Here is a 27,934-nt window from a genome sequence, read left to right on the forward strand (position 1 = left end):
ATAGAACTTCAAATTGTCTTCAGAGTCTCACTCCCCTGAAATCCTCTAGTCTGTTTCAGTTTATAGAGACTATAAATTGCCCTAAAGTTATCTATAGGGAACCGACCATCAACACCACTTTAAAACAAATTGTGACAACAGTAATGTTTTAGGAAAATACATAGGAAACAAGGTACTTCCATTTTCTCCTTTCCTCAACAGGTTTATTGCCTTTTAAGAAAATTTTTGTAAAATATAAATACAAAGGCAGAGAATTTACTTACAAAGTTAAAACACAGATTTCAAACATAAACACACAATTCAGAAAATTTTAGTTTTATGTACAATTTCAAGCAACCTCAACATATTATGTTAGTTTTCAGTATTTTACAGGGTACAGAAAAAAATAGCTCAAAGTCTTCTTTAAATAAGAGCATAAAATGTTTAAACATATAAACAATCCGGTTTGATGCGTGAAAACTAATTTCACAGCTTTTAAATTAGGATATAAAAATTTCATACAATTAGTTGTTGTGTGTGGATATGGTTTGAATTTATATTACACACTACTGGATCACATCCAATAGCACTGACCTGGCCTGAGCAGGTACTCTGTAAACAAAACATAAAGTTACAACGTCGCCAAGTGCCTTCCCCGAATTCAACCCCCCAAACCAACCACACGGTTCTGACCACACTCTCAACAGTTATGGCCTCTGTCGTCGGAGCTTTGTATGAAATTAAGTCAAAGTGTGGAGCTCCTTTTCCTTATTTTTTTTTCTCCTTAAAAAAGAAAAGAAACAATTGTTCCGAGTAAAAACAAACATATTCCAAAGCATGTGTACATTGAAAAGTAAAGAAACTTTATTAACAACTTCATAAAAACTGACTTAAAAGTTTAAAAAGAAAAAAACATGTTTCAAAGTCCTTCCGACTGGAGTCGTGTCTCTTATATAAAGAAGAGATATTTTCATATGTAATAGTGTCCTTTCTTTACAGAAATAGTCGTATTATGACACATATGCACAAGGATTAACACTATGACACACTGTACACGGCGGGCCCCGGCGAGCTCACTAGTAGTCGTCTGAGTCCATGTCTCTGGGGTGGATCCACTCCACGGATGAGCCCAGCAGAGTCTGAAGCTCGTTCGTGAACTCCACCAGATCTAAGAGCTCCTTACTTTCCGGATTAAAGGACTCCAGGTCTTTGGGGCAAGAGAATAAGAGACTTGCTGACACTTGCCGGTAGAACTCAGCCTCCGCGATGGTGACAATTTCCACATTTGGGAAATTGCAGCGGAATATGCGGGAGGACATTTTCAGTTTCTTGAGCAGGTCTGAGAGCAACAGCCAGTTCCGAGGCCTGCACCAGAGAAAGGACGGTGGTTTGAGTTTCCGGCAAAATGAGAAGCGCCCCCAACTATGAACTACCCGACTCCTGGCGGTGAAAGGGCCTGCTGCTTCCACTTTGATTACCCCACCCCCACCCCACTTCTCACTGTCCTTAGAAGATCTACTTCTTTTTTTTTTTTTAATTTTATTTATTTATTTATTTTTGGCTGCGTTGGGCCTGTTGCTGCGCACAGGCTTTCTCTAGTTGTGGCTCGCGGGCTCTAGAGCGCAGGCTCAGTAGCTGTGGCGCATGGGCTTAGTTGCTCCGTGGCATGTGGGATCTTCCCGGACCAGGGCTCGAACCTGTGTCCCTGCACTGGCAGGCGGATTCTTAACCACTGCGCCACCAGGGAAGCCTGGAAGATCTACTTCTAGCGGGGAAACTCTGGACTCATGTGCATGTGTTAAGAGACCACCTAGGGCGGATCAGCCAACTTAGACAAAAGCAGGAGCAGCGCCCCTGAACGAGCCTCGTTGCAGGCCACCCCAGTGCTGCCTTGGCTCTGGCCACAACTCAGGTCACCCCTCTCCAAGTAAGTGCACCCCGTTCTAGTCACTGGGGAAAACCAGTCTGTATGCCAACCCAAGGGAGATGGCAAACACCTCTTTGACCTCTCCTCTCCTCCGGCCCTCACGGAGAGAGCATGAGAAACACTCGAGGTCACCTGGCTTTCCTTTCCTTTCCCACACCTCCAACCCGCCCCTCAATGCTGCCGGGAGTGAGGCTTTTTCGAGAAGGGAGGTGGTACAATCCTTCCTGATACCCTGCCATGCTTTATGATCTCTATCCCGAATAGAATGTCACCACAAAGGCAGACACGTTCCCAGCCTCAGAGTCCAAGGAGGATGCTACTCCTTAACCACTGGGGTCAACACACAGCAGAGCAAGGTCTCCTGATGTGTTCACTCCGAAGGGTTGGTCATGGGGCACAGTGGCCCGACCGTGGGGACAAGACTCGATCTAAGCAAATCTGAAGACACATAAGATCCCAGGTGCCACATATGGCTTTCTCTAATCTTATACGAGAAGAGGGTACATCAGTATCGTCCCGTGGACCTCACGCGCCTTGGAAGGCCCCTACGGTAGCCGTTTGGGGAGGATCCCTTCCCCAAGAGTTTAGTGACTGAAACTGTGCAATTGCAGTCGCTGACTCCCGTGTCCTTTGGGCTCTAGGGGTGTGTTCCAATGAGGGCAGTTTTCTGGGGAGCCCTCCCACCCCCCAAACTTTTCTGGAAAAGTTCTACTGCATTATGTGAGGTCGGTGGACACTTGGTGAGGAATTCACTCACCCCCCAACCCATCCACCCTCATCTGCTGAAGGGGATTTCTAACTCCTGCCACCCCATAGAGCAGCTGGGCTGGCTCTCGACCACACGCTGGCCACGCTCACCCCTGAGCGACGGACACCTGGACGTTATAACACGGCAAAAGGGGGCTTTCGGAAAATTCAAATTCGAATAGGTCACCATAGGCCTCGTTGCTGTCATCCTGGTCCTCCGGTCCTGGGGGATTTGCTAAAACATCGTAACCACTTTCATCATCTGGTTCTAACCGGGGGGGCAAACAAGAGAGAGGTCAGTAAGCTGGAGCAAGGTTCCAGCTGTTCTCCAAAAAGGACCCCGGAAAAATTCTTTCCCAAGCAAGCCCTGCCCACAGCACCAGCACCTCCCCCACCCCCACCAGCCCAACTGAAACGAACAAGGCTGCTCACCACACACAGAGCTGCCATAGAACTCCCAAGAGCAACCGGGGTCACCGTCGTCAGGAGCCTGCAGGTCATTTAAATAGTCTGGAGAGAGAGGGGGAGGGAGAGAGAGAGAGAGAGAGAAACAAGATAACGCCTGCTGGTAAGAGGCAAATGCTGCTGGAGTTCGGGAACATCTCACGCTGGGGCTGGTGTCACCTCCTGACAAGTCCCACTGCACACACCTCCAGGTATCTGACTGAAACCTCCCCACGCGTCCACCCGCCTTCCTGAGGGACTGCCCGCCTCACCGCCCCAGCCGGCCAAACAAAAGCTAGCCTGGCTAGCTAAGAGTTTTCCAGCCACCCTCCCCCCCTGCAAAACTCCAAGTATGTATCTCTTCTTTGACAGACTAACGTTGGGCTGCTTTTCCCAGTAAAGGGTCACTTAGGGTAAACGGGGGGTGGGGGTAGGGGGAACCCAGGTGAAAGGCTGTGAAGTCACCGTCTAGATGCTTGAACAAGACCGTGTCTTGACCTCTGCCGTACCTGTTAAGAACTTCTCCAGAAGTTCGCTGTGGGTCATTTTCATGATGGTTCTACCTGAGTACGTAGCCAGGGTAGGATCAGCACCGTAGGAGAGGAGCAAGCGGACAATTTCGAGATGATCATTCTCGACAGCATCGTGGAGAGGCCTAGGAGAGGTGCGGGGGATTACACCTGTGCACGCGACGCTTGCTTCTAGCGACACGGGGCAAAATCGAGCGTGTGCGGCCAAGCCTCGTAGGCGCGCTATTTCACCGAGGAGGTGAGTGTACGGTCGCTGCGACAAATTACTCTGTTATTTCAACACATAACCCTTTATGGGACAGGTGAAGGGACCATCTCAGGCCTAATTCTTCAATGCAAATCTCTCTTAATGCACGGCCCAAGGAGGAACTCAGGCCACGATGAAAACGTTTCCAATGAACTTAAATAGTGACAGACTGTAAGAAGGTAACGTACGGCGGGGTGGGGGGAAGAACCCCAGCATCACGGAAGCAGATACGACAAGCCATTGTTACACCATTACAAACAAAACCCAAAAAGTGCAGTTTGTAAAAGAAACTAGGGGCAAAGCGGAACCTCTCCTGAAACCAACTTGGAGATGAGTGATCAACCCTCCCGCCCAGAAGCAGTCGACAGGCAGGGCGAGTTCTCAGGAGGATACAGAGTCCTCCTGCCCGGGTCCGCTGGGGTCAGGAACACTGTCCGCAGTCCCATCCAGAAAGGATGCTATTTGGAAACCAAGAACCACCAAATACCTTACGGTTTTGCTAATTTTATGACTGTCAGGGAAAGCCCCAGTGCCCTGCCTCGTGGTGGCATCCCAGGTACAACCAGGAAGATGCTTGGGCTGACTCAGACCTGGGCCTCTGGCCAATAAACCAAGGTCAAGGACAGAGTGGGGGCCAGGCCCGGGGATGTGGGTGGACACGGCAGGTCCTATCAAGCCAGTTGCCACTGGACCTGTCTGTACTCCTGCAACTTTCAACTCACATATATGTTAAATATTGTGATTCAACAGACGCTGGTGAAGAGTCCAGGGTCTTAAAAGAGAACACCCCTGATTATTCATGCAGGCTCAACATTTTCAGGGACTTCTGTCCATAAGAGCGTCACAAAGTTTTAAAGTTCTATGTAAATTTGCCAGAAAGATCTGTCCGATTCCATTCTAGAGGACTCCGCCATCAGTGTGCTTACACGGCACTCACTCTCCATCTTTCCTTCTGGGGTTCCCCACACACCCTGAGAACCACTGCCTATGCCCCAGCAGGGCCAGGCCAAGAGCAAGACCGCCACTGACCTGGTTCCATCCTGGGCACTGCAGTTGACATCGGCGCCATATTCAAGGAGGTGTCGCACGATGTTGAGCCAACCTCTTGCACAAGCCTCGTGCAGGGCACAGTAACCCGCGTTGTCGCGGTGGTTCACATCACAAATCTTGTTCTCCAGGCAGTACAAGACCACTTCCTATGGGGAGAGGAGAGGAGATACCATCAGACCACCATACAGTGAACCTTGTAAGCGTGACCTCCCCAGAGCTTTGGCGGTGCCCACTTTCAAAGGCATACATCCTTGGGGCCAAAAGCCCGCCATGGTGCGGGCAGGCGGCAGGCATCTTGGTGGGGGGCGAGAGTGCGTGCGAAGGGCTTGGAAATGCAGACAGTGTCGTCTAAGGCTCTGCTGCACCAGTGGCCTGGCCATGGGCAAGATACCCTTGAACTTCTCCAAGCTTCCACAGGGCTGCTGAGAGGACGCATTCGGATAGCGATGAAAGCCCTCAGCCCAGGGGCCGATGTGACCAGTACAGAAGTGTCACGGCTGCTAACATCTTAGATGACCCATTGCCAAGCACAGACCATTCTCACTTAATGGGTCCGTTCAGTCGGTGGCAGCGGATGATAACACAAGTTTAGATAAAAGTATGGATGACCAACACTTAAAGAGAGCTTAAATCAGACGGAGAACATTCCCCAGCTTAGAGAAGGAGGGACACCCAGGTCAGCTACATCCTCGCACCCCCTGTTAGGACCCCAAATCAGAACCTGGGCCTCAGATGCTCTTGTTTGTATGTTAAGTAGAGTTAAAGAGAAGCTCTCTCCCTCCATCCTCGAGGAATGACACAAAATGCCTCCAATAACCCCACCCTCTATTTTGCCTCACTCCACCCTCTCGGGGCAGAATCAGTCTAATATTTTCATATTTACTCAAGTTAATGACAGGAACCTGATACACCACAGGCTGCAACCTCCACATTTCAAGAATCAAATAAAACGTTCACCCTCCCCCACCCCGGAGATGTTCTGTGTCAACACTGTGCATTAGAATCACTGTTACTAACCTTATTTCTTTGGCTTGTTAAAATATTAATATGAACCACTCCCTGTAAGCAGAGCAGGAATTTATTCAACGTTTTATTACCTTAAGAAAGTTTTCAGACACGTCGAAAGCATTTGCCACCAGAAAACACGTTATACTGTTTATACTGGGTAAGTCGTGCCCAGCAGAGAGCCGTCAGGTTCTGAGAGCTGGGAGTAGGCAGAACGTGCATGTGGCCCAACACATGGTCTGCTGGGTAAGGGGGCATGCGACGGGGTCAGAACAGGCCTCCTTGTGACATCTCTCAGGTAACTCATCTGTTAAACCTAAAACGGGGGTCATTCTAGCCGCCCATAAGTGCGAGATGGGTTCTGTAAAACCTTTTATGCCTTTTGGAGGACACGCCAATCAAAGGTGACCACTCACTTGGGAGCGAACTAGAACGTTCCATTTGCTTACCACGTGAACCCAATGGGGCATGCTGGTAAACCTGGCCATCGGTGCCCTGTTACTTCAGGTCACTGCAGCAGCTCCCTTCCAAAACAAGAGGAGGAAGAGAAAAGGCACGCCCACGAATGCGTTTCTCCGTTTACATCCCAACCTGCCAGAAAGCCCACAATCCTCTGGGCTCCCAGGCCACCTGCCCCGAGCCCTGGTATCCAGGATACCGCATGAAGCTGCTGCTCTTTTAGCAGGCCCTCACTAGCCAGACTTGAGTGGACGGCTGCAAGCTAATGAGTTGTGTGCCCCAGCCAGGGAGAGGCCCTGTCACGTGGCTCTGGGATCAGGTCTGAACGCCACCAACTGCTGTGCACAGATCAATTTACTCAACCCAGGGTTTATTTGCTGTGACAATCATGGCCTTCACCTGGAAACCTTCATCACTACTAGGGCAGATTCAAGGGTACCTAGAAATGAAAGGCCGTCCAAGCTGATGGGTAAGTCAACTCTCTTCTCCTGGAAGATGGCAGCAAAGGCAGCAGTAGCCCCACGGCCAGGTCAGACTTTTTACCATGTTGATCCCACTGTTTACACAGTGCTTCTCATTTCCCCAGATGAGGACGTCTTCTGTCACCCACAGGAACCCAGGAGATAGCAGGAAAGGAAGGTAGTACTATCCTCATTCAACACTTGGAAACGGAGGCCCAGAGATATTAAACCCCAAGTTCAATTAACATGAAGTACTAGACCTATAACTCAGGTCTTTGGTACCTGGTCAGCTGGGAAGATTCAAAAGGCCCAAGAGGGCCCCAGTTAGAGGGATGCAATCCAGCTGTGACGAGCATCCCACAGGCCTTCTCTGTTGGGGGTCAAGTGGGCTAACTACACTCTCCTAGCTAGGAGGGTGATGGCCTCTAAATGGATGGCAACCGTCGCCACCAACACTTTCTCTAACTGAAAGGTGAAGAGGCGGGGCGAGTCTGTCGACGCAACACATTCCTTGGTTTATTTTCTCCGCTAGAAATAAACGGGAGTGTTTGAAGGCCAGCCCACCCATTCCCAAGCAAAATCCAACTGCTTTTGTTGGACAACTCTCTGTTCAGCGGCTATAAGCCGAATGCCATTACCCGCAAAATGTAACCATCAAGGCCATAAACCCGACGTTGTTAATTAATTAAATGCCTCATTAACTTTTTAAAAAACATGACTTATTCGATTCATAGAAAATTTAACCATCACCGCTAAAGGCACAAGCATGTGGTTGCACACTGGCGTTTTAGCCTAAGAAATAGAAGCCTTTTTCCCAGGAGGGAAAGGTTTGAGGTCTTTGGCCACGCAAGTGATCTAGTTAACGCGGATCTGAGGCCAGAGTGTGTTTCTAAACTTCCAGAACCAGATTATCATGACATAAAGCTCAGACAGCCTTTATACTGCACATGGTATCTTTGGCTAAGCAGAAGAAAATAACCAAGAATGCTGAAGACAAAACTTCAGGAAAACCCTCCCAGACCACACCCTTATCTGGTTAAGCAAACTGTCCTTCAATTTTAAAAGGTTTAAGCTGCCACATCTCCCACTGGGCCATCATCCCAACATTTAAAATTCTGCCCAGAGAAATCCCAGAAAGTTGGATTCAAAGTTGAAAGCATTCAATCTACTTGTCACAATGTTCAGCATCAACACTGGTGATCTGTGTAATCTACATATTGAAATTTACATTTGAAGAAAAAAACAAATCCGACCATAAACATTCCCAAGGCCTCCTGTGCAATCAAAGGCCAGGTAGCCTAAAAAAGTATAGATCAAGTGCCCCTTGGTCCAGGCCTCAGAGCCACCAAACCAAAATGGAAACTGTCTTAGAGGACCAACGAGGGTCTTTTGACGTCTCTGGTCCCAAAGGGAGGCTGCTGGAAATGATGCCAAGTTCACAGGTGGGGCTCGGAGCCCCGCCCTCCACGGCGGGTGCAGCAGCACCCCGCCCCCCCCACATCTCCAGCATTTGCTGGAAGCGGGAGTCTACTTTCTCAACCCTAACCCAAAAGTTGGGGTTGGGGGCTCCCCCACACCTCCAGCGTTTGCTGGAAGCAAGGAGTCTATCTTCTCAACCACGGGGGGTCTAGCTCAGCACTATGTGCAACATCTGCTCTGTCCTCCTAGGCGCCCGCTCTCAGCTCTTGGGAAACCAACTGGGCGCTCCTTGGACTTCACCTGCAAGTAACTGCGCTAACTCCCAGAAAGTGCTCTCTAGCTAATGGAGAGGTCTCCAAGAGACGTGTAGATATAAACAACAGCACATTCAACCCACAACAACAAAAAAAAACACCCCCAAACTAAGCATAGCCCTAGTGCTTCCAACTTCCCACCCACAGTCATGCCTTAGGGCCAAGGCAGGCGCACCTCGAAGGGCTCACGGCACTATGGACAGGGGTGGGGGGACGACGGGAGACGGGGGACGGGGGCATAGAGCTGGCTGAGGGTGTGGGCGCCAGGGCTCCGGGCCAGCCTGGGTCCTGCCACCCCAGTGCTCAGCCACACCTCCACGCTCAGCCTGCTGCGCCGCGTTTTACTGTCACCATTCAACTCCCAGAGGGCTGATGCCAGCACAGAAAAATGCCTTTGCCCTGTGGGCTATTACGTCACAATTGCTACTGACAAGTATGGTGGGGGAACTGCACAGGGCAGAGAGAGTCATCTGTCTCACAGAGGTTTTGAACTGTAAAAAGGGCAATTCCAATATGAGCCAGTCTTGCTGAGGAGCGTGGTGGGGAGTGGTGGGCTGTGGAGCACTGCTGGATTGCTACCCGTACGGGTATCAGCCAACCCCTCTGAGGCTCCGTTTCCTCATCCGAGAGTGGGCTAGTACTCGTTACTCCCAAGTGAAGATGTTAAAAGGGTGAAAGGAGTTACTACAGATCACACGGGCTTAGGCAGACATCAGCTATCTTTCTATGTTGCTCTAGCAATAGAGGCTATCACTGTCATCAGCCGTGCTGGGTTGGGATACAGCAGTGTGGACAGGGAGTTTTGGGCAAGGCTCAAGCCCTGCTCCCCGCCCATCAGCCCTCGGCTCCCGTGCCCTCTCAGAAAGAGACTGCTCAGGTCCGCCCCACTCCCACCCCTACTCTGCACAGACACTTCCCACCCGCTACCCCACAGGGGCATCACTCTACCCGAAACAGCACAAGTAACCCAAAAGAGAGCTAATAACTACTCTCCCTCTTGCTATTCAGAATCCAAAAGGGCTCATTAAAATTCCCCTGGTCGCCAAGCCCTGGGTTAGGTCAGATTTTATATCAGAGATAAGTGAGCCGGACTGGCCGAAGCAGCCTACCTGCCTGAACGGGAACGGAACATCAGAGAGGCCTGCCTTTCTTTTCACACCACGACTGAACAAGCCACCAAAGAGCCCGCGGTGTGAGCGGCGCCAACGCAAACACCCTGCTGGAACACCCAGCCCAGCCCGCCACGTGGAGGGGGCTGGGCTCTGAGACCCGCCCCCCATCCCCAGCCAGTGTGTCCCCCACCCAAGGAGCAGCAGCCGGCGGATCCTGATCCGGGGCACCCACAAGGATGCTCACCTCGTAGCCAAGCCGGGCGGCCCGCTGTAGAAGGGTCTCGCCCGCGTTCTTATTGACAATAAGTCTCCGCGCTTCCGGTGGCATCGGGCGGGACTGGGTGGTCTCTGGAGGGGAGCTTGAGCATGTCAGCTGCGAGGCCTGGGAAGCTGGTAACAATTGCTGCAAACGGTCCAAGGGCTTCTGGTCCTGCTTGGCCGGCGAAAGATCATAGTCGGAACTGAGCTCAGGCCGCTTTCGAAATCTCCGGACGGTCACCTATCACGAAACCAGGCAGCGCACACATTTCAGGCTGTCCTTCCACCACCCGCCTGGTTCGCCTCCTCCCTGAGTTACAAACCTGAGTGGAGGAAAGCACTTTTCCTCCTCTCTGTCTGGGGGAGGCGGGGCGCGAGGAAAGGGTTGCATTTTTACTAGCTGGAAACTTCACCACCACCCAGGAGACAGGTCCCCTAGGAAGGGGCAGGGACCTTTTGGGGGGAGGGGTTCAGGAAAAGGAAAGCTTTGTCCCCAGAAGCAGAGAAGTAGGCAGGCGGGATGTGCTTGCACAGGCCCGGGGGGCGGGGGAGAGCCAGGGGCAAGAGGTACCTTGCCATCCGCATTGTCCACGTAGTAGTCCCCTGGCAGCGGCAAGCCCCGCCTGGGCTCCTGAGGGATCAAATGCTTGGTTTTGCACAGTCGCTTCCCGGATGGTTTCTCGCTGTTGTCGGTGTATTTCTGCGGCAGGGGCGAAGGCTGCCAATCCATTTCTTCGTCCATGCACAGCACATCTGTCTTCTGGCTTTCTTTAACTTGGTCATGTTTGGTAGGCAGTCCTGAGGCTGGCGTGCAGCTTGGCTGAGTCTGCTTTTTGCCGCTTGCATTGGTGGATGAAAGGCCCTTCGTGGGCGGAGAGCCGGAGAACACAGGCAAGGCTGGATCCACAGGAGGGGGAGGGCGGGAGGCAGGGGGAGAAGAAGCGGGCGTTACACAGTTGTAGCCGGTGAGGAAAGAAAAGCCCATTGTTAGCACTGATCGTTGGAGCGGCTTCAGTTTTTAAAGATATACCAATTATGTTTTCAAAGCACTAATATTTTAATTATCCCACATTCAACCGGCAAATAGGCTAACCCACGAAACGCCAAATGGCAAGTCGCTTCAAAGGGCCGCAAGAGAGGGCAGAAGCCAGCCCTTCGTGCGCTCCCGTCCCCACCCGTGGGGGGCCTGGCTGCTCGGGACAGGGCGACTGGGGACAGCCCGAGGCTGGAATGAGGGCACTGACAAGCGCCCGGGGTCACCCAAGACTTCCCTTCCTGCCCAGCCGCGGGCTGGGTGATGAGGAGCAGCCCAGGAAGTCGAGCTCCCGCCTCACTGTACATTCCATAAGGAAGTGTGCAGGCTGAAAGGACCTCATGAAGAAAACTCCCCGCTCGCCACACGCTACTCTTGTCAACTTGGATGGCGCTCAGGTCCCCTCCAGGGCCGTTTCCCACAGAGGGCGGGTGATCCACCCTCCAGGAGCGCCCCCCGCCCCGTGCGTACCTTGTTCATTGTCACTGCATTTAAGGGACTCCTCCAACCAGCTTCTGTTGCTTTTGGCCTCTGCCCTTTTCCTGCCAGGTTTCTCTTCGGAGATGCTATTGCCCTGGGGGGTGACCGCAGGCTGAACCGCCTGGGTCACTTCCTTCCTGCCCTGCCGGCCAGGTTTGCTCTCTGCTGCCGACACCTGCTGCTCCCACCGTTCTCTAAGGTGCAGCAAGTGGCGTTGCTTTTTGGGATGGAGCCCTGTTAATTCAATGCACACCTTCAGGTTGGTCAGCTCACTATAATGTGGCTCTTCTAAGTGGTTAGAGGAACTGTTTGTCATTTCCCTCTCAGGCCAGTCATCTAATGGAGAAATAACTACAAATTAATGAAGAAGCCCCCCGGGGCGGGGGGTGGGGAACAAACTGTCTTACACATCACTAATAGGGGTTGGGGAGGGGAGGGGTGTGGTCACTGTGTTCGCTGGAACTTGTCACCAAGTCTCGGGAGGGGGCCTATTTGCCTTTGGCCACCTTTGGGCTCCAGCCCCGGCACCTGGCTTTGGGGGGTGGGGGATGGGATGGGGGTGGGGGGTGGGGAGGTGTGAGTGGCTCCCCCCAGGGCTCCAGGGTGGGACTGGAACTTTCCATTGCTCCGCTCCAGGACTTCCGCAGGGTGCCCTGCGGGCCCGAAGCGAAACCGAGCTCACCTTTGGAGACCCGTCTCCGCTTGGCTTTCAGCAGAGAGTCCTCCGGGAGCTCTTCCACAGTGGTCTCAGTGTGGTTGCTATCGCCAGAGACCTTGCGCTTTCTGTTCAGCCGGAGGGTGGGGCTGCGTGGCGCGTCCGGGGCCGCCTGGTCGGCGGGGGGCTCTCTGGGGGGCTCCGTGTCCATGAAGTAGTCCTCAGGAAGATCATTGTCCTCTGGGGCTTCGAAGGGGTCAGGTTTGCTTCCATCATAACACTCCCCTAGGGGAGGGGAGACAACCCGGAAAGGAGGGAACAAAGGTCACCAGGAGCAGGCAGGACCCCCATGCCCAAGGCAATGTGCTACCAACAGACTCCCCCTTTGGAGACCAGGGGCCTCACACGCTGGAAGCACAAAACCCTCAGAAAGACGTCCCAAAGGAAGGACAGCTGAACACAACCAGCAAAGAAAGCAGAAAATGAGGCGTGTAGCCCACTCACCACCCATCCTTCAGGGGTCAAGGTGAGGCATCTACACCATCCCTCTACAGGCGTGTGAGACAACTCCCTAACTGCTTAACTCTCCAAGGTGGCTTACTTTTAAAGGGAGGGTGAGTGACCTCACAGTAAGATCCAACCAATCAGGGCAGAGCTACAAATTACTATGGAAACAGTTGCTACTACTTTGTAGTAAACAAAAAAGGCTGATGTCATCAAGAGACCAAATAGCCCCCAACTGCCATCTACACAGACATAGCACCAATGTTCACTTGGGTCAGCAGGGGCGAGGGTGAAGAAAGAATGGTGGGAGGCTGGGAAGCTGGGGAGACCAAGGGAAGAGGAGCCTGGCAAAGGGAAAGGAAAGGCTTCCTGGTGCACACACAAGGGTCAAGGGCAATTTCAAAGAACTCAACCAGATTGCTACAAGTCCGTCTGTCCTCTTTCCACACCCGTGGGGGGAAAAGCATTTCACTGCCATCACGGGGCTGCTCCTATTTCCTGTCTAGGAAGAAGGCCCTCAGTGACACCAGTCACCCACCTGGCACGTCTCCACGCCTTCCTTCCCAGGCAACAAGCATCTAAGGACATTCCAAAAGACAAGACTCCAACCCCCTTCATGGGGGGTGGGGTGGGGGGCGCGACGGGCAGGGCTGAACTGCTCACACCCCAGCTCCGCCTGTGTCGCTCCTGCCCCCTCTGCTCAATCTAGCATCCACTTGGGGCTTTTCCTCCAATCACCCCAGCCTAACATCACTCCTCACTTTTGCTCTAGCCAAAGAAACAGTTCAACTGCTTTGCTAGTCACATTGTTTCTAACACACAAATAATTCCATAATGATCACTGTGCTGTTAAAGAGTTCCCCGAAGATGACCCTGTGTCCATCACCGGCCGGGGGTGGGGGTGGGTGTATGAGTTTGGTATTTCGTTAACACCTGAGCTAAGCTCCCACAGCCCGTTTTTCTAGATGAAATCATGGACAGACCCCTCACATGCTGCTCGCATTCCTCCTCCTCTCCCTAGACCACTTCAAGTATCACTCCCACTTCTGCCCAGCCGGCTGGTCCCCTGATCAGCCTCTCTTGGGGGCATTCCCAGCATTTAATGGCAGTCAGTTGTGGGGATGAACCTCACCCTGGCCTGGGCTAGCCTGACCTGTGTTCTCAATGGTGGAACACACTTAGCTTTTCTCCAAGGGTATCCCAAGGTGGGACAGATCCCCATCTACTCTTGCCGGAATGGTGGAATCACCCCAACCGCGAGGGTCTCCTGTCATGGCAGCAGGAGAAACCCCGAACTCCTGGCCTGTGCGTACGGGTGATGCAGCCCAGGCTACCGCAGGCCCGGTGAAGAGGGCGTGCTGCAACTCTCACTCGGGCTGCTCTGTGACCCTCTTAAACACTCGGGCAGGAATGGCGCCGCTTTACAACTCGGCCCCCTTCACTTGTAAAGTGGGAATGTTACTGCTAGCCTCCCCCCAGGGGTGGGCTTCATAATCACGGGCCGGGCTCAGCACAGAGAAAGGCTGGAAAAATCCCTTTAACCAAAAGATGCCAAGACTTTCAGACCAGCCTGAATTTCAGGCCTGAAATGTACGAAATTTTAAGAGGTGAGCCCTGCTGGTTACACCATTGGACTTCTCTGGTCCAATCAGCCTTCCCTAAAAGCTCCGTGGGAGGGGATCCATGGAGGAATGGAAGGGCTACCTTAAGAACCCCCATGTCCAATTTTAAAGTTTCTTTTTCCAAACTAGGTCCATCCACCCTTCCCCCAACCCCGGAGCCTTTTAGGGCAAAGATCTCAATTCCCCTCAGCTAAGGCCCCCCCAAGACCTTACGCTAGTGTGACCTGACCCAAGCCAGTAATAACCCTGAAGGACACCCACCCCGACTGCCCAAGATACCCATGGCCACCAGCTATGGGGTAGAGGCTCCGTGTCACTTGGAGCTTCTCAAAGACTGTTCTAACCACGACCCACAGGAGGATGACCCTTGAGGGCAAAGGAGATGGGGAGATAAATAGATACACGGGGACCCTAACCATCAGGCTTTGCCATCATTGCTACTTTTGGCCCTTCTAAAAGTGGGAAGCCATGTGCCCTTGGTCACCCAGTCTAAGCAAGATGTGAACGTGGCTATATTGTTTGAGGTTTAATGCTTGCTCCCTGCAGCATGGTCATATGACTCACAGCACATATATCCCAAATTCATTATGGTTGTACCATAGCATCACCTCACAGAAGCATCACCACAGCAACATTTACAAGTCACTGTGGCAACAAAGCACCCTCACCACTGTTGAGCCATGCCCAGTGAGGCCTAAACAAGGTGAGAGGGTTCTGAGTTGCTGGAAGGCTCCCCAGGATTAAAATCCCCTTCTCTGTAGCTTAACTATAGCACCTCTAGTCAGGGCTAACCTTGTTAAAAGTTACACCCGCTACAGAAGGAGTGCAGGGGATCTCTGTTCCAAAGTAGTTTACAAACGTGCAGGTGCTCAGCTGGAAGAGAAGTTCCCTGAGCAAAGAAGTTTCATGAAGCCCCTTGACTGAGGCTTCCTCCAGCCCCTGGCCAGGCACTGCCACTGAGCAGGTCCTAGGCCTGTCCCAGCCAAGTGGTTGGCAAGGGAGATGGTTACTCCAAGTTTGAGAAGGAAGGGACCAATGCCTCCTTGCCCCGCCCCATCTTCAAATGCCACTGAGGGTTCCTAGTAATGAACTTCCAAGTCTGAGGAACCTCCAAACTCATTTGGTGGACTTCCAAAATAAAAATTTCACTCAGCCACCCATGTGATCATAAAGAATAAATGAGTATCTCGGCCACTGTGTTTTCAATTCCTTTTTTAAACAAGCCCCTAGCAACAAGATGCACCCGCACCAGGACAACCAGGGCCGCGCAAACAGCACCCACCACCTTAGAAGCTCCTGGTCCCTCCATGGGTAGGGGCTGCCTCAGAAGGGGGAAGGCATCTTGAAGGCGTCCTGGACCCTCTTTGTGACCCCTGCCCGCCCCAAATCCCCGCCCCAGCTCCCATGTGCTCACAGCTCGGCTCTCGGCCACACCGACACCCATGAGAAGGACCTGAGCCCGTATCAGCTCAAGACACGATGGCCCAAGAACAAGAAGGCCCATTCATTTCCAGCTGAATGGAACGAACCCCTGCTGTGCCTTGGCTGTGGAGGCGGCAGTAAGAACAGTGGCCCCTTCAGGTGACCTTTCCTGACCAGCTATTTACAAACCCCACGTCTCTACAAGACAGAGGGTGGATGGGGAACCCACCTCCGTTGCCCCAACCTTTCAAACGGAGCCCCTCACCTTCCCCAACCCTTCTCCTGCCCTCCCATGGTGGCGATTCATGGCTCACTGGGCCATGTCCCGGGTGCTCCAGGAAGAGACCCGTCGGTCGGTCTGAGATGGGAGGCAGGCGGTGGGGGGAGGGGGCTTTCGGAATCATCTGGGGCTCAGGCCCTGCTCCCCGTCAGCCACACCGAGTTCTCGTCTCCACGCTCAGCAGGCAAGACTGGGAAGGACGCACACAAACGTCTCTGGGAAGAAGGGCGGGTGAGGCCACTGAGACGTAAAGGGCAGCGGCCACCCTGGGTTTGGCCACGTTGCTGGAGAAAAGGGCGAGAAGACTCGAGGCCGGTTAACTGCCCGCTCCCTTCCTCCAGCCTCCCTCACCGTCCACCCAGAACGGGCAGAGCCCCTCCTCAGAAAAGTGCATCCCCGTGAACTTGGCCTTGCCCACTTTCATCACATCTCTCTGAGAAACTTCCCCAGGAGCTGAGTTATGAGGCCATTCAGGAGGGTAAGGGCTGCATGTCGGCTGTGAGCATAAGCAAGGAGGGAGGCCTTCTTGCTGCTTCACTCCAGGCTGGCCTGGACCCTCCGTTTTGCATTCCAATCCCGAGGGGGAGGAGCTCGGAATCGTCGACTCCAGGCACATCAAGAGCCCCATCCCTCGGGTAAGGCCGCCACTGACTAGCCACAGAAATCCCCTTCTACGGGAGCCACGTAGCACAAACCGGTGCCGGTGTGGCTTACCCAGAACCCTGGCCACAGGCCTTTGTCTGACCCCAAAGATGAGCTGGGGGAGGGCAGTGCCCCAAGCAGCAGAGAGAAGCACACGCTGTTGCTGACCACAATTTTCCCGAACTGCATCAGGCACCCACGACCTAAGCGTGCGGGCGAACGCCGACCCTACGACTGGGTCCAAGGGCCTGGACCTCCCAAACGAGCCCACCACCCCCGACTGTCCTGTCTCAGGAGGATTTCACGCCCACTCTGTCCTCGAGGTTCAGCTAGATGCCCTCACTCACCATCACCGGTGAGGTTTCTGGGGTCCGGAGCAGGCTGCAGGCCACAAGCACGCACACTGAAGAAAGCGGGAGAAAGACCTCCACTTGCTGCCAACACATCTCATTAGCCCAGGAAGTCTCCAGGGCAAAGCCCGAAGTCAACCCCAGTGGGGGAGCAGCTGATGGGAGCGCAGAGTGTGACTTGAGGCAAACACTAGCTTTCTCTCCAATTTTGCCTCCAAAACATAATACACCCCGTCTGGTAGGAAGAACGCCCTCATTTATCCCACGCCCTTGAAGCGTGCTGTCAACTCCTAATGACTGCAAACAAGCCTGCCACAGAAAATAATTATGCTCATCTTTCTGGTGCCTTCATCAGCCCTCATCTCATTTGAACGAAACCTCTGCCTTTGGAGGGAGAATCCGAGTACTCTCCACTCCCTCCCATAGGAGACTGTCACTCTGGAGGGTCTGGCTCTGGCTGCAAGTGTCATTCCACTGCTACCAAAAACCCGTATCCGTACCTGCTACAAAACAGCATACCTGCTACGCTGGAGGTCTTGCACTGCCATTCCTCTGCTCTGCTGTATCAGACTATTACTAACTACAGGACTAGCATTTCTCCGGACAAAGGAGATGCGTGCCAGGAAACAACATTTCATAGGTGCTTCACTCCTGGATGCCGCAACGCTCAAAAGGACAACCAGCCTTGCAATCCACAGCTGGGAAGGGTGGCCAGAGCAGCCCGTTCTCCGAACAGCCAGCACCCAGACGCTGGGCCGTCGGAAGCGTACTGTTTCCTCTCACCTCCCTCGGCACTGGGAGCGGAACCGCCCCGTTCCCACCGACGTGGTACCACACGCGAGCCGCCTGGGTTCACTTACATCTCTCACTGTCGTTCTGGTCGGCAATGGCCTCCTCCAGGGCGACCGACTTTGGCTTTTTGTCCTGACTTCCTTTCAGCCTTTCCCAGTCAGCGGGGCTGAATTTGCACACCTCGGAGTCTTTGGTCGTGGGGTGGCCACCTTCTCGCTCTTTCATCTCCAACTCTGAGAAGCGCATCATTGCACGCTAGAAAGAGAACGGAGATGGAAAAAAGACACACCTTACCACCAAAGCTATTTCACTGCCCTTACCTTAAAGGAAAGTATCTTCAAAGAAAAGTTTGCCCAAAACCAACCACAATTTATGATACAACTGAGATATTTTAAAATTTAACGATAAAAATGTAAGAGTGTCTATATGTAACTAGTCACACACTCTTTATTCGTAAAGCCATATGTATGTAGAGATATATGTGGTGTGTATGTATAGCCATACATACACTGTGGCATAGAGACAGACATTCTCTTTCGAAGGTAAATAAAACAAAACAAAAACACAACGCAAAGAAAGCGAAACAAAAACACAACAGAAAAGAAAACAAATGCACAATGAATAAAGACGACCATGGCCCACAAACTTCCCTTTGTATATTTGGAAATGAAATTTAACTCAAAAGGTTTATGTAAGATTCTAGTAATAAAAATTTGAAGAACTGACCTCACAGTAAGCAGCGGGTAGACATAAAATACTGTCCTCTTGTAATCCTTCCATCTATGTAATTAAAATGGGCACTCAATGGATCATTTAGATAACTTCATCCATTTTTATAAGCATAAACCAATTTTTTTCTTAACATTGCAAAACAATTTGGCTTTATTTATCTTTTAATTAAAAGTAAAATATCTTAAGGAAATTCCTATACAACATCTATCATTCACTAGCAAGTTAAATACATACTCTATCCCTTTAAGCAAGGTTTGTTTTTTTGTTTTTTTTGTTTGTTTGTTTTTTTGGTGGAAAAAAAAAAATTGCACGAATCTCACAGACATGCGGCCGCTACACACCTCCACCAAGTATCACGTAAGGCATTCTAAGCAGCGCTTTTAGGTATATTTGTTAACGTACAGTAACGGCAGAGAAATCAAAGCGATTGATAGGTAAATGTCATGCAGTCTTTTAGACATCCTTCGCAATAATTAAAACTTCCGTTATCAGCATTCGAGTGGAGTTCGCTTAAAATCTACAGAATAACTTAAAGTATCCACTTACGTCCCCTTACTGGACACATTTCAAACATTTAAATTATCCTAAGCTTCATTAACCAAATCAGCCCGGTGTCCTGCCCTATCATACCCCCAGCCCCCTCCTCTTCACACATTAAAAAAACCTGACAACTGGTCAGGCTCCTGAAATTCGGGTGGGGGGGCTCACCTGCAATGCCCGCTGCTCCCGGCTGAGCTGACTGGAGTCTGCGTACAGTTCGGTAGTGACACACTTGAACCGGTCACCCACGTAACCAGCGGAGTTTGCGATTCTCTTTGCCAGCTTAGATGGCTTCGGTTTCAGAACTTTGCCATCGGTTGATTCTGCCTCGTCAGCTCCGTCTTTGGTATAGGTGGGGGTGACGTCCACACTCGGTGGGGCACTGCCCACGCAAAATGGTTTGGGATCCTCTTGGGTTTTCCCGAAAGTGACCGCAGAGCCATCGCTCCCCAGGGTCGGCTCCAGGAATGGAGTTGAGACCGGCATCGCCAGGTTCTCCTTGTTGGTTCCCGCTGGAACGCTCTCCTTGCTTAAGCCGAAGACTGGCTGGCCCGGAGCCTGTTTGAAAGTATAGGCTTCGTGGAAGTCACTGATGCGCCCCAACTCCTCTCTCAGGGCAATGAAATCCCGGTGTGGCTGTAGGGCCGGGTCAGGCGGGGGTTTGGTGGGCTCGGCACTCTGGCTGACACTCTCAGCTGTGAAGCCGGGTTTGGACACGTTAGCGTCGGTTTTCGCATCTGGCTCTTCCCGGAGGAGGTCTACATAGACGAGCTTGTCACTCTTGGCGACGGTCTTCCCTTGATTCCAGCTGGGGCTGGGCTTTAGGTTCTTGTCCGCGGGGACTTCTGGATGTAACTTGGTGCTGCCAGCTTCCAACATCTCAGAAAACCGGTTCCGGAGGCTTGGGTCCTCGTAGCGGGTCCTCTCGTGGGACCGGGACCTCCTCTCCGGTTTCTCCTCTTTAGTGATCTCGATGGGCGTGTGAGGTATCAACATGGGATGCACCATGCCCAACCCCAGCGCGTCCTGGTAGGTCACAAACTCCGGCCTGCCCGTGGGTAGCCCATAGGGCAGTCCTGGCTTTGGGGCGAGGTGCCCAGGAAAGAGACTGCCATTGGGCAACAACACCGGGTGAGGGTAGACAGGGCCTTTGCCGTGTAAGGAGAGGGGACTTATGGCAATGCCCTCGGGCGCTGGGTAAGGCAGGTAACTCCTGGGGTAGGGGATTGGTGGGGACCTGAACGCCTCGTTTGGTGAGAGAAATATTGAGCTCGGCGGGAGGCCATTCTCGTTCGCTTTGAAGCTCGGTTCTGGGTTGCTGGCTTTGGCGCCCTTGCTGCCGGTGCCGCCGCCGTGCTTGGCAGGTGTGGTCGGGGGCTGGCCCACGTGCTGGATGACGGATGGCGTCGTATCCACGGAGCTCCTGCTGGTCTTGCTGCCCTCGGCGGTGGCATTTGGGGCCGGCGACGCAGAGGCTGGGCGGCCGGCGCTCGACACTGACCCCGAAACGTTAGTGACCACGGCGTCGGTGGCGCCCATGCGGGGACACGAAGAACTGCGCTGCTGCGGGATGGCCCAGTCCAAGGCCTTGTTTTTCAGCGGCAGGCCTTTGCCATTGTTCTCTTCGTTAGGACTTGGCCCGGGCACCACCCAGGACGAGGGAGCCGTGCTAATGATCTCAGATCTATAGATAGCACAGCCATTTCCTGGAGGAGATAGAGTTTCTTTCGGAATCTCACTTCCGGAGAGCACTAGGCCGCTTCCAGCTCTGCTGTGAACCAGGACGGTGGGAGCCATCTTTTTCATGTGGTCAGCTTTGGAAGCATCTACATCCACCACTTTAGAGGACAAGTCTAGTGGCTTATCGGTGACGTCTTTGGTAACCGTCTGCTTCTCCAAGAGAGGAGGTGAGCTGCCATCTTTTCTGTCTTGACCTGCTGTTTTCCGGGTGTGCCCGGGAGCTGGCTGGGTGCTTTCGGCTCCTTCGGGAGCCTTTGGATACTTGCTGCTGCAGAGCCTGGCCGCGGGGAACTCGCTGCTGACCGTCATGTATGGCTTCGACAGGGTGACCGAGGGCGAGGTGGAGATCCTGGCATAGTGCTTATGGAACTCGGAGTAGGTGTCCGCAGCGGGCTGGGAGGGAAGGTGGACGTGGGGTGAAGGCCGACGCGAGGGGGGCAACAGGAGAGCCGTGTCCCCCGGCAGGCCGCTGGTGACCGCCTTGGCCGAGGGCACCCTAGGCTGCTTACTGTTCTGGATGTGGGGAAACGAGTGGGAATCGACCGGGTTCCCAGGACTGACGCCCATCTTCCAGGGCAGGCTTTTGTCTGCGCAGTGGACCAGAGGCGGGATGGCTGGTGAGGCCGAAGGCGTCGAGAGTCTCATGGGCGAGGCCAGGGATGATGGGATGTGGGGACTGACGTAGTGAGGTGGCGGCAGGTAGAGAAATCGCTCCCCATTGGTACAGACCGGAGAATACAGCGGCTGGGCCAGGCCGTAGGACTGCTGAGGTAGCAAGGCCTTGTACATGTTCAGGGAATACTTATTTGGCGAGTCGAGGAAAGGGTAGATGGCTGGCGTGGCCCCCTCCATGTAAGGATTGACCCAGGGCAGCCGCAGGTAGCTAGCACCATTGATGTTGAGCGGGCTCTGTTTGTCGCTGGCAGGTCTATCCAAGCCCAGTGTTTCTGCCGTGGGGACAGCACTTTTTTGTATTCCGGGTGGCGTTTTGTATATAGCACTGAAGCCATTTGGGGGTTTTCCGGAGACAGCAGAGGCCTCCACCGTCTCGGGTGTATTCGGCTTGAACTGCATCTCTGGGTTTCTTTCGGAAGAAAACCCCAGACCACCTATGGTTGTGGCAGCCTCCCGCCCTTTCTCTGAGCCCAGTCCACACAAGCTAGAATAGACGATGTTTCCGGGGACACGCAGCCCTTCCCGGATCAGGCCGGTGCGGTCCATGCTCAGCGCTGCCAGGCCATCGATCCGATGGGCCGTGGTCGCGTCCACCTTCGCAGAAGAAGAATATGGGTATTACCGAGGACACGCCTTCAAAGCAGCCCATCCCAAAGAGAAACCGCGGACTAGCTCAACAGGACATCAGCCTCAACATCTGAGCCGAAACGGTTAAAAACTAAAGGATTCACAAGGTCTTTGGCCCCCTCCCCGCTTATCCAGAACCCTCCTCTGCCTGCCGCCTCACCTTTGTCCAACTAGTATCCTGAAAGCACGTAAAACGTTGGTCCCTTTAGACTTGAGGCCCCTGCATTAATTCAGTCATCTATTAACTCTGGAAGATCCACCTTCTCAGCAGAAATTCTTTGCTGCAACTGAGGTGATACCAACTCCACTGCTCTCAGAACCGCCCTCGTGGGGTACAGAACTCGGACTCACCCTCCCCAGGCCCCAGTCAGGTTGGGGCGGGGTGATGTGCACTGTGTTTTTCCCGGATGTGGCGGGGAGGCATCTTTAACATAACAAAAACCAATCTTCAGGGGGGCAGTGAGGAATGAAGGACTTGAGCTGTCTCATTTCTAAATCAATAAAGAGGCCACGGGTCAAACTGTGGTTGTGTCTTTTGACTTCCTCTCCCTGGTATCTGAAGACAGCTCTGTTTCATATTTTACTGGGAAGGTAAACCCTAAGGGTCTACTTGGAGGCTACAAATTTATCCAGCTGGGAGCACTGATGTGGCACGTAGCTTATCGAAGAAAAGGCGGCACGTATCCCACCAGTCACCAGGGGACGAGGACGTAAATGGCGAGCACAGCCAAGAAAGCGAGCCAGGAAGAAATTGGGTGAGGCTTCGTCCTGCGGCCTAGGCTTTCTACTCAGCCCTGCCCTGAAACACCCCGCCCCGCCCCCAAAAGGCCCTTTAATGGTATGCAAATAAATGCACCATTGATTACAGATCACTGATACTCAGCACATCAACAGAAGCCATTAATCTCTTACCACGTTGTGATTCAAGGGATTTTCTTCCCTTAGTTCCAGTCTGGCCTTTGAAGCGTCACCATCGTTTACAGGAATTTTCCTATTTAGAAGGACACACCAACTTCATGAAAGCATTCCTCACTTAATCCATCTTTCATAGATTGCCCCAGAATAGACCAGTTTCTAATAACTCCGTTTTTCCAACTGCCCTTAAAAAAAAAAAAAAAAAAAAAATCCTCCCCAATGGCCCATATTGAAACTTGTCCCCGAATGGTGATTCACCGGGACTGGAAAAAACAAAGGAAAGGCAGGGCAACAGGGATGTGAAATCACAAATACGTCCTTGAGTTGGGTAAGGCAGAAATTCTGCACAACCACGTCACCCTCACAATTTTTTCTCCAGAGAGGCCGGGCAGGACAGTCCGGGCTCTGCTGTCCTAGCAGACCCTCATAAGCTCTACCTGAGGACAGGAATGAAGTAATACAATGTCCAAAACCAAAGTGGGGACCTCAAGGCTGGAGTCTGCGAGCTGGCTACATCAATCACTTCTGTGTTACCCGTGAGGACAGGCTTTCAAAACTTTTCCCCAAACAAAGTTAGGTACCATGTCCTACGAAACTGGTTTCCATGGTGATAATGAAGCCATATTTGACTGCCTCTATCAAAATGATAGGGGATAACACACTAATATCATACAAATGTCAGCTGCTCCAGGGGAAGCCGCACATCTGTGCCAGGCTGCTGCGGCTGCCCCTGGAACTTGTTATCAGAGAGCATCGATAAAGAAAGTGCTTGGTGCCAACTTCCAAATCCCCAGGATAAAATCACTGACAAGCGGCAGAGAAAAGTTTCATCATTACCCGGAAGAGCAGCTTCAATTATCTACTGCTTAGCTGCCTCTACCCCGCACTCCAAAATTACTGATGAGGAAGCATAACAGAGCTGTCGGGTGACTGAAACCAGGAGCCAGTGGCCTCGCCTAACAGGCGGCGGAGGACGCAGAGAAACCCTGGGCTTCAATGACGTGAAGGGTGGCTATCGCCCCATTTATTACTGAGCAAACTATTTGTTTTAAAAGCACATCGAATGCCGATCCACCTGGGCCCACACTCCTGACATTTAGAGTTAAAGCAGCATATAGACTGGGATTAATTCTCCTTCGTAAATATGAAATAATAAATTAAGGACGAAAGTGCACTGAAAGGCCGCTTTAGGGGCTAATCTCTTAAAGGGCGGCAATGCTTCGCTGAGCCAGGTTGCCTGTTAAAACTGTAAATCAAGGGCCGCCAGCTAGGCAGGAGATCTCCCCCCTACCCACTTTGGGCCCACTCTGGCTGTGAGGACGTGAAGCGGGGGCTCTGCTCAGGAGCCCTGGGGAAGGACCCACGCTCTCCCCAGGCCTCAGCCGGACACGCGCATTTACCTGTCGTCGCTGATCCCACACATGCGGACCCTCTCGCTGTTCATCCAGCTGTGAACGTTCCCATACAGGGGGGTTGCTGAAAGCATGTCGTCTTCTTGGATGGCAGCTTTTCTTCAAGCGTCTAGTCTGTTTAAAACAAAAAGAAGCCCAGGAGGTTGAATAAAAAAGGAGCCAAAGAGGGAACAAGAGAAACCCTCCTTCTAGGCACTTCATACAGAATGCACTTGGGAAGGCAGACCCTGCTCCACGTTCTACAGATGGCCAGGAGCAAAGGAACACACCTGAGCCAGAGGTTCAAGGAGGGAGGTGGAACTTCCCTGGCAGGAGGCGCTGGGGATGCAGAGAGAGTTCAAGAGCCACAGGCCACACCATTCAAGGTCCAGCACGTGTCACCCTTAACCTGCCCTTCTCCCTTCTCCCTTCCCCTTTCCCAGCCTTTTGGAGAACACACTTGGATCGAAAGTGGACGGTGCTGGATTCCAGGGAGCCCCACATTGACTCTTCTTGCGGCTGAAAGGATTGGGGACGGGGGTGGGGTGTGGGATAAAAGGCACAACAGTCCGGTGTGGCGGCCCAAACTACGACTCACTTCCACGGCTGCGGTGCGTGTGACTTACAGGTGGAGGGGTAAAAAGAGTCAGTGGGCTGGCGAGCCACCCCACCCGAGCCCTAGATTAGATTAAGCCCCAAACCTGGGTGGTTTGGCCTGGGAGCTGCAGAGGGAGGCGGCTGAGTAATTCAATGACGCCTGCTCGCTGGGGACCAGCAATCAGGAGCGAGTGCAGAAATCGTAGCAGCCCAGGCTGCCGGGCTGGGGCTGGGGCTGCAAGTTTCCGGCCCGCGGGGAGCAAGCAGAAGCCACCCGTTTCCCGTCTACCGGGAGGAGGGGGGAGGCTGCTGAGGCAGAGGGGAGAGCCCCGCCCCCTCCTTAACTTCCCGGCCCACCAGCCCCACCCACACCACATTCTAGTTTGCTGCATGAGTGAAGGGTCAGGACAAGCTGCATTTTATTAACAGGATTATCACGGCGCGTGATTTATCCTCGTGCAGGATTTTAATTGCTCTTTGGAGGTTGAGCCGTTTCTTTTGACTGCGCTTCAGCCCCATATCCTGCTGTTAAATGCTGGGTTAATAAGTAGGGGAGCCTTTAATGCCTGGGACCGATGGCCCTAGGCAATTCCCCTGCTCGCAGACTCCCTTGTCCGGGGCGGGGTGGCCGGGGAGGGCCCCCCCCCCAGCCACGGCCTCTTTACACAGGACCCAAACCTGAGTGGGAAATCACTGGTGTGCAGTTCATGGGGGGAACTTTTCTTTCTCCTCCCTCACACACCCACCCACACAGTTTCCGAAAGCCCAAATGTTCCCCAAGTCGACACATTTCCTTTGTTAGCAGGAAAAAATATGCAAATGCTTGCTTTTACACTTTAGCACACGGAGCTGACTGCCAGGTCTGTTGGGTGGGAGCCACCAAGGACTGGGGACTCTTTTTCCGAGAGTGACTAGGGGTGGGGTCGGGGAGCACCTGGGAGACCTGAATCCCAAAGCCAGCCAGGCTATCCCTCTGCATTTCTTTGTCCTAACACAGGCTTTTGTCCACCAGCATCCCCCGTCGGCCCCTATACAGAAGAGAACACCGTCTGTTAATCAAGAGCCGCACGCCGCAGACACACGGCGCGTAGTTAGAGCTCAACAATGAAGCTGGAGGAGAGGCAGGGATCTCCCAGTTGTGTCCGGCCTGGTGGGATTCTAGAGAAGCTATTTCTTTAGGAAGCGTCCCTTTCTTTAGACAGACTGGGGCATTTCCAGTGGCTGGCCACAGTGCCCCGAAAAGGTGGACTCAGATGGACTTGGGCATCAAGGAAGGTTCTGTGGGAGGCTCACGGGCTGTTCTTCCGTGTTTCGAACACACAAGTCAAGTTGGGGGCAGGCCACCACTAGTGCAGGGCCGACCAGAAGGCACGTTCAACAAAGTGTCCCCTCCCTAACCCCTGCAGCCCCTTCTAACAAAAGGAAGACCAAAAGGAAGATGTCCAGGGAAGCCTCATCTAAAAGGTGGAGGAGCAACATTCCTCGGTGCAAGTGTCCTGGCCGTGGCTGCAGCGGGAGGACCACACCATGCCACCCCCTGGCTGGGTGTCATGATGAAATTTGGACATTATACCAGAAGCCAAAGGGTCACTCCATCAAACCCTTAAGAAAAGGATGAGGGACGAAGCGTGTGTGCCCTCGAAGCCCCAATCTTCTGGTGCTCCAGTCTTCAAAACTTACACAAGCTGCCTCTTACATGTCTCCTTTAGTTGTCACCTTGGGACAAGGACCTCTGAGCACCTGACTGAGGAAACAGAAAGGCCGCTGCCACAATCATCCTACTGAACCCTCTCCCCTCCCCTCAAAAAGGGCCAGCAGCCCCCTTCCCTTGAAAGGGCTTTTCTTTAGAAAGGGCGGCCTAGACTTAGCATGAGAGGGGAATGCAGTTTAGAGACACCTGGGACCACGGGGTGCTTTCAAAGCCTCTCCCCGCCCTTGCAGGTCTTGTCTGGTGGGGTTTTCAATATTAACGCCGCACAGATAAATAACACCCAGTGTCAGGATGAAGTGTTCTTACGTGCACAGGGTCAGATGGAGGGTTGAGGCCCCGAGCGTGGTCCGGTGTCATGTGAGTGGGGGCGGGGCGGGGGGCTGGCCGTGAAGAAACAAGAGGAGGAGGAGCAAGGCTCAGTACTGGATCCTGCTGACTACACCCCACACACACCCACACCCACACCCCCACACACACACACCCACACACACACACACACACACACACACACACACTCTTTAGCTGCCCCATGAACTTTTTGTGAACTGTTTAAAAGTGGAGGTCTGTTGAACAAACAGCGGCGCCACTGCCAGCCGTAATTTCATTGCAACGAGCTAAAGGCTTTTAACTCTTCAGGTTCCGGGCCAAAGATGGACCTGAGCGGAAAGGGCCAAGGAGCCGGGGGCCCTGCCTGGCGTGAGGCCCTTCTCCAGAGTGACAGCCCAAATCCTGGGCAGGAACACCCTCATCCTGGGCAAAGGCCGTACTGCGTACACCCCACCATCCCTGAAGAACGGGCCCACCCCCATCTCTCTGGGATGTAGGACTAAACTAACTAAGGGGATCTTGGGCGCAAGGGACACAGAGACAGGGTCAGAGACACCGCCACGCTCACCCCATTCCTCTTCTAGAAGCGGCTATTGAAATAGTTGGGGGTCTTTCTTACTTTCTTCTTCTTCTTTTTTTTTTTTTAACCTCCAAGGGAAAGTTCTTCAAAAGTGACTTCCCTGACCCTTGGCTGTGGGTCATGCTGCAGGGGGCAAATGATGTGATTTAGATGACAGACAGAGCAGGCGCTTTGCTGCTGTATGTAAGAGGCTCATCTGCCCTTATTTCTCAACGACTCCCCCCCTTTTCTTCCACAGGTGGGTGATGCTTCTGGAAGTGCCAAGATGTGTGAAGTCAGTCATGAAAATCACTTTACAAGCACCAACCTGTTTCCAGTGGGAGCTGCTAAGCTACACCTTGGCTCTGGGTTTTAACCCTTTTTTCCA

At 52.9% G+C, this 27,934-nt stretch overlaps 1 protein-coding gene across 1 annotated transcript; it reads right to left on the minus strand.

Annotated features, from left to right (window-relative positions):
* Nucleotides 1–252: 252 nt before the first annotated feature.
* Nucleotides 253–27,934, minus strand: BCOR (BCL6 corepressor). The gene is made up of 18 exons (XM_079727588.1): nt 27,556–27,934; nt 26,967–27,040; nt 26,523–26,693; nt 25,884–25,977; nt 24,362–24,487; nt 22,959–23,037; nt 19,173–22,013; nt 18,459–18,512; nt 17,801–17,987; nt 12,148–12,405; nt 11,457–11,699; nt 10,524–10,849; nt 9,939–10,193; nt 4,904–5,070; nt 3,607–3,752; nt 3,086–3,163; nt 2,765–2,921; nt 253–1,344 (listed from the first exon to the last, which is right to left on the minus strand). The coding sequence occupies exons 5-18, from the start codon at nt 24,445–24,447 to the stop codon at nt 1,056–1,058; spliced, it is 5,166 nt and encodes a 1,721-aa protein (XP_079583714.1). The 5' UTR covers nt 24,448–24,487; nt 25,884–25,977; nt 26,523–26,693; nt 26,967–27,040; nt 27,556–27,934; the 3' UTR covers nt 253–1,055.

Source organism: Hyperoodon ampullatus (genome assembly GCF_949752795.1).
Source record: "Hyperoodon ampullatus genome assembly, chromosome: X".
Lineage (NCBI taxonomy): Eukaryota > Metazoa > Chordata > Mammalia > Artiodactyla > Ziphiidae > Hyperoodon > Hyperoodon ampullatus.

Coding starts and splice junctions, on each gene's coding strand:
- BCOR (XM_079727588.1), bottom strand. CDS start 24,447: ATGCTTTCAGCAACCCCCCTGTATGGGAACGTTCACAGCTGGATGAAC. Junction 22,014..22,958: donor ATCCCTTGAATCACAACGTG/GTAAGAGATTAA, acceptor TCTTCTGCGAAG/GTGGACGCGACCACGGCCCA. Junction 10,194..10,523: donor TGGACAATGCGGATGGCAAG/GTACCTCTTGCC, acceptor GTTTCGTGATAG/GTGACCGTCCGGAGATTTCG.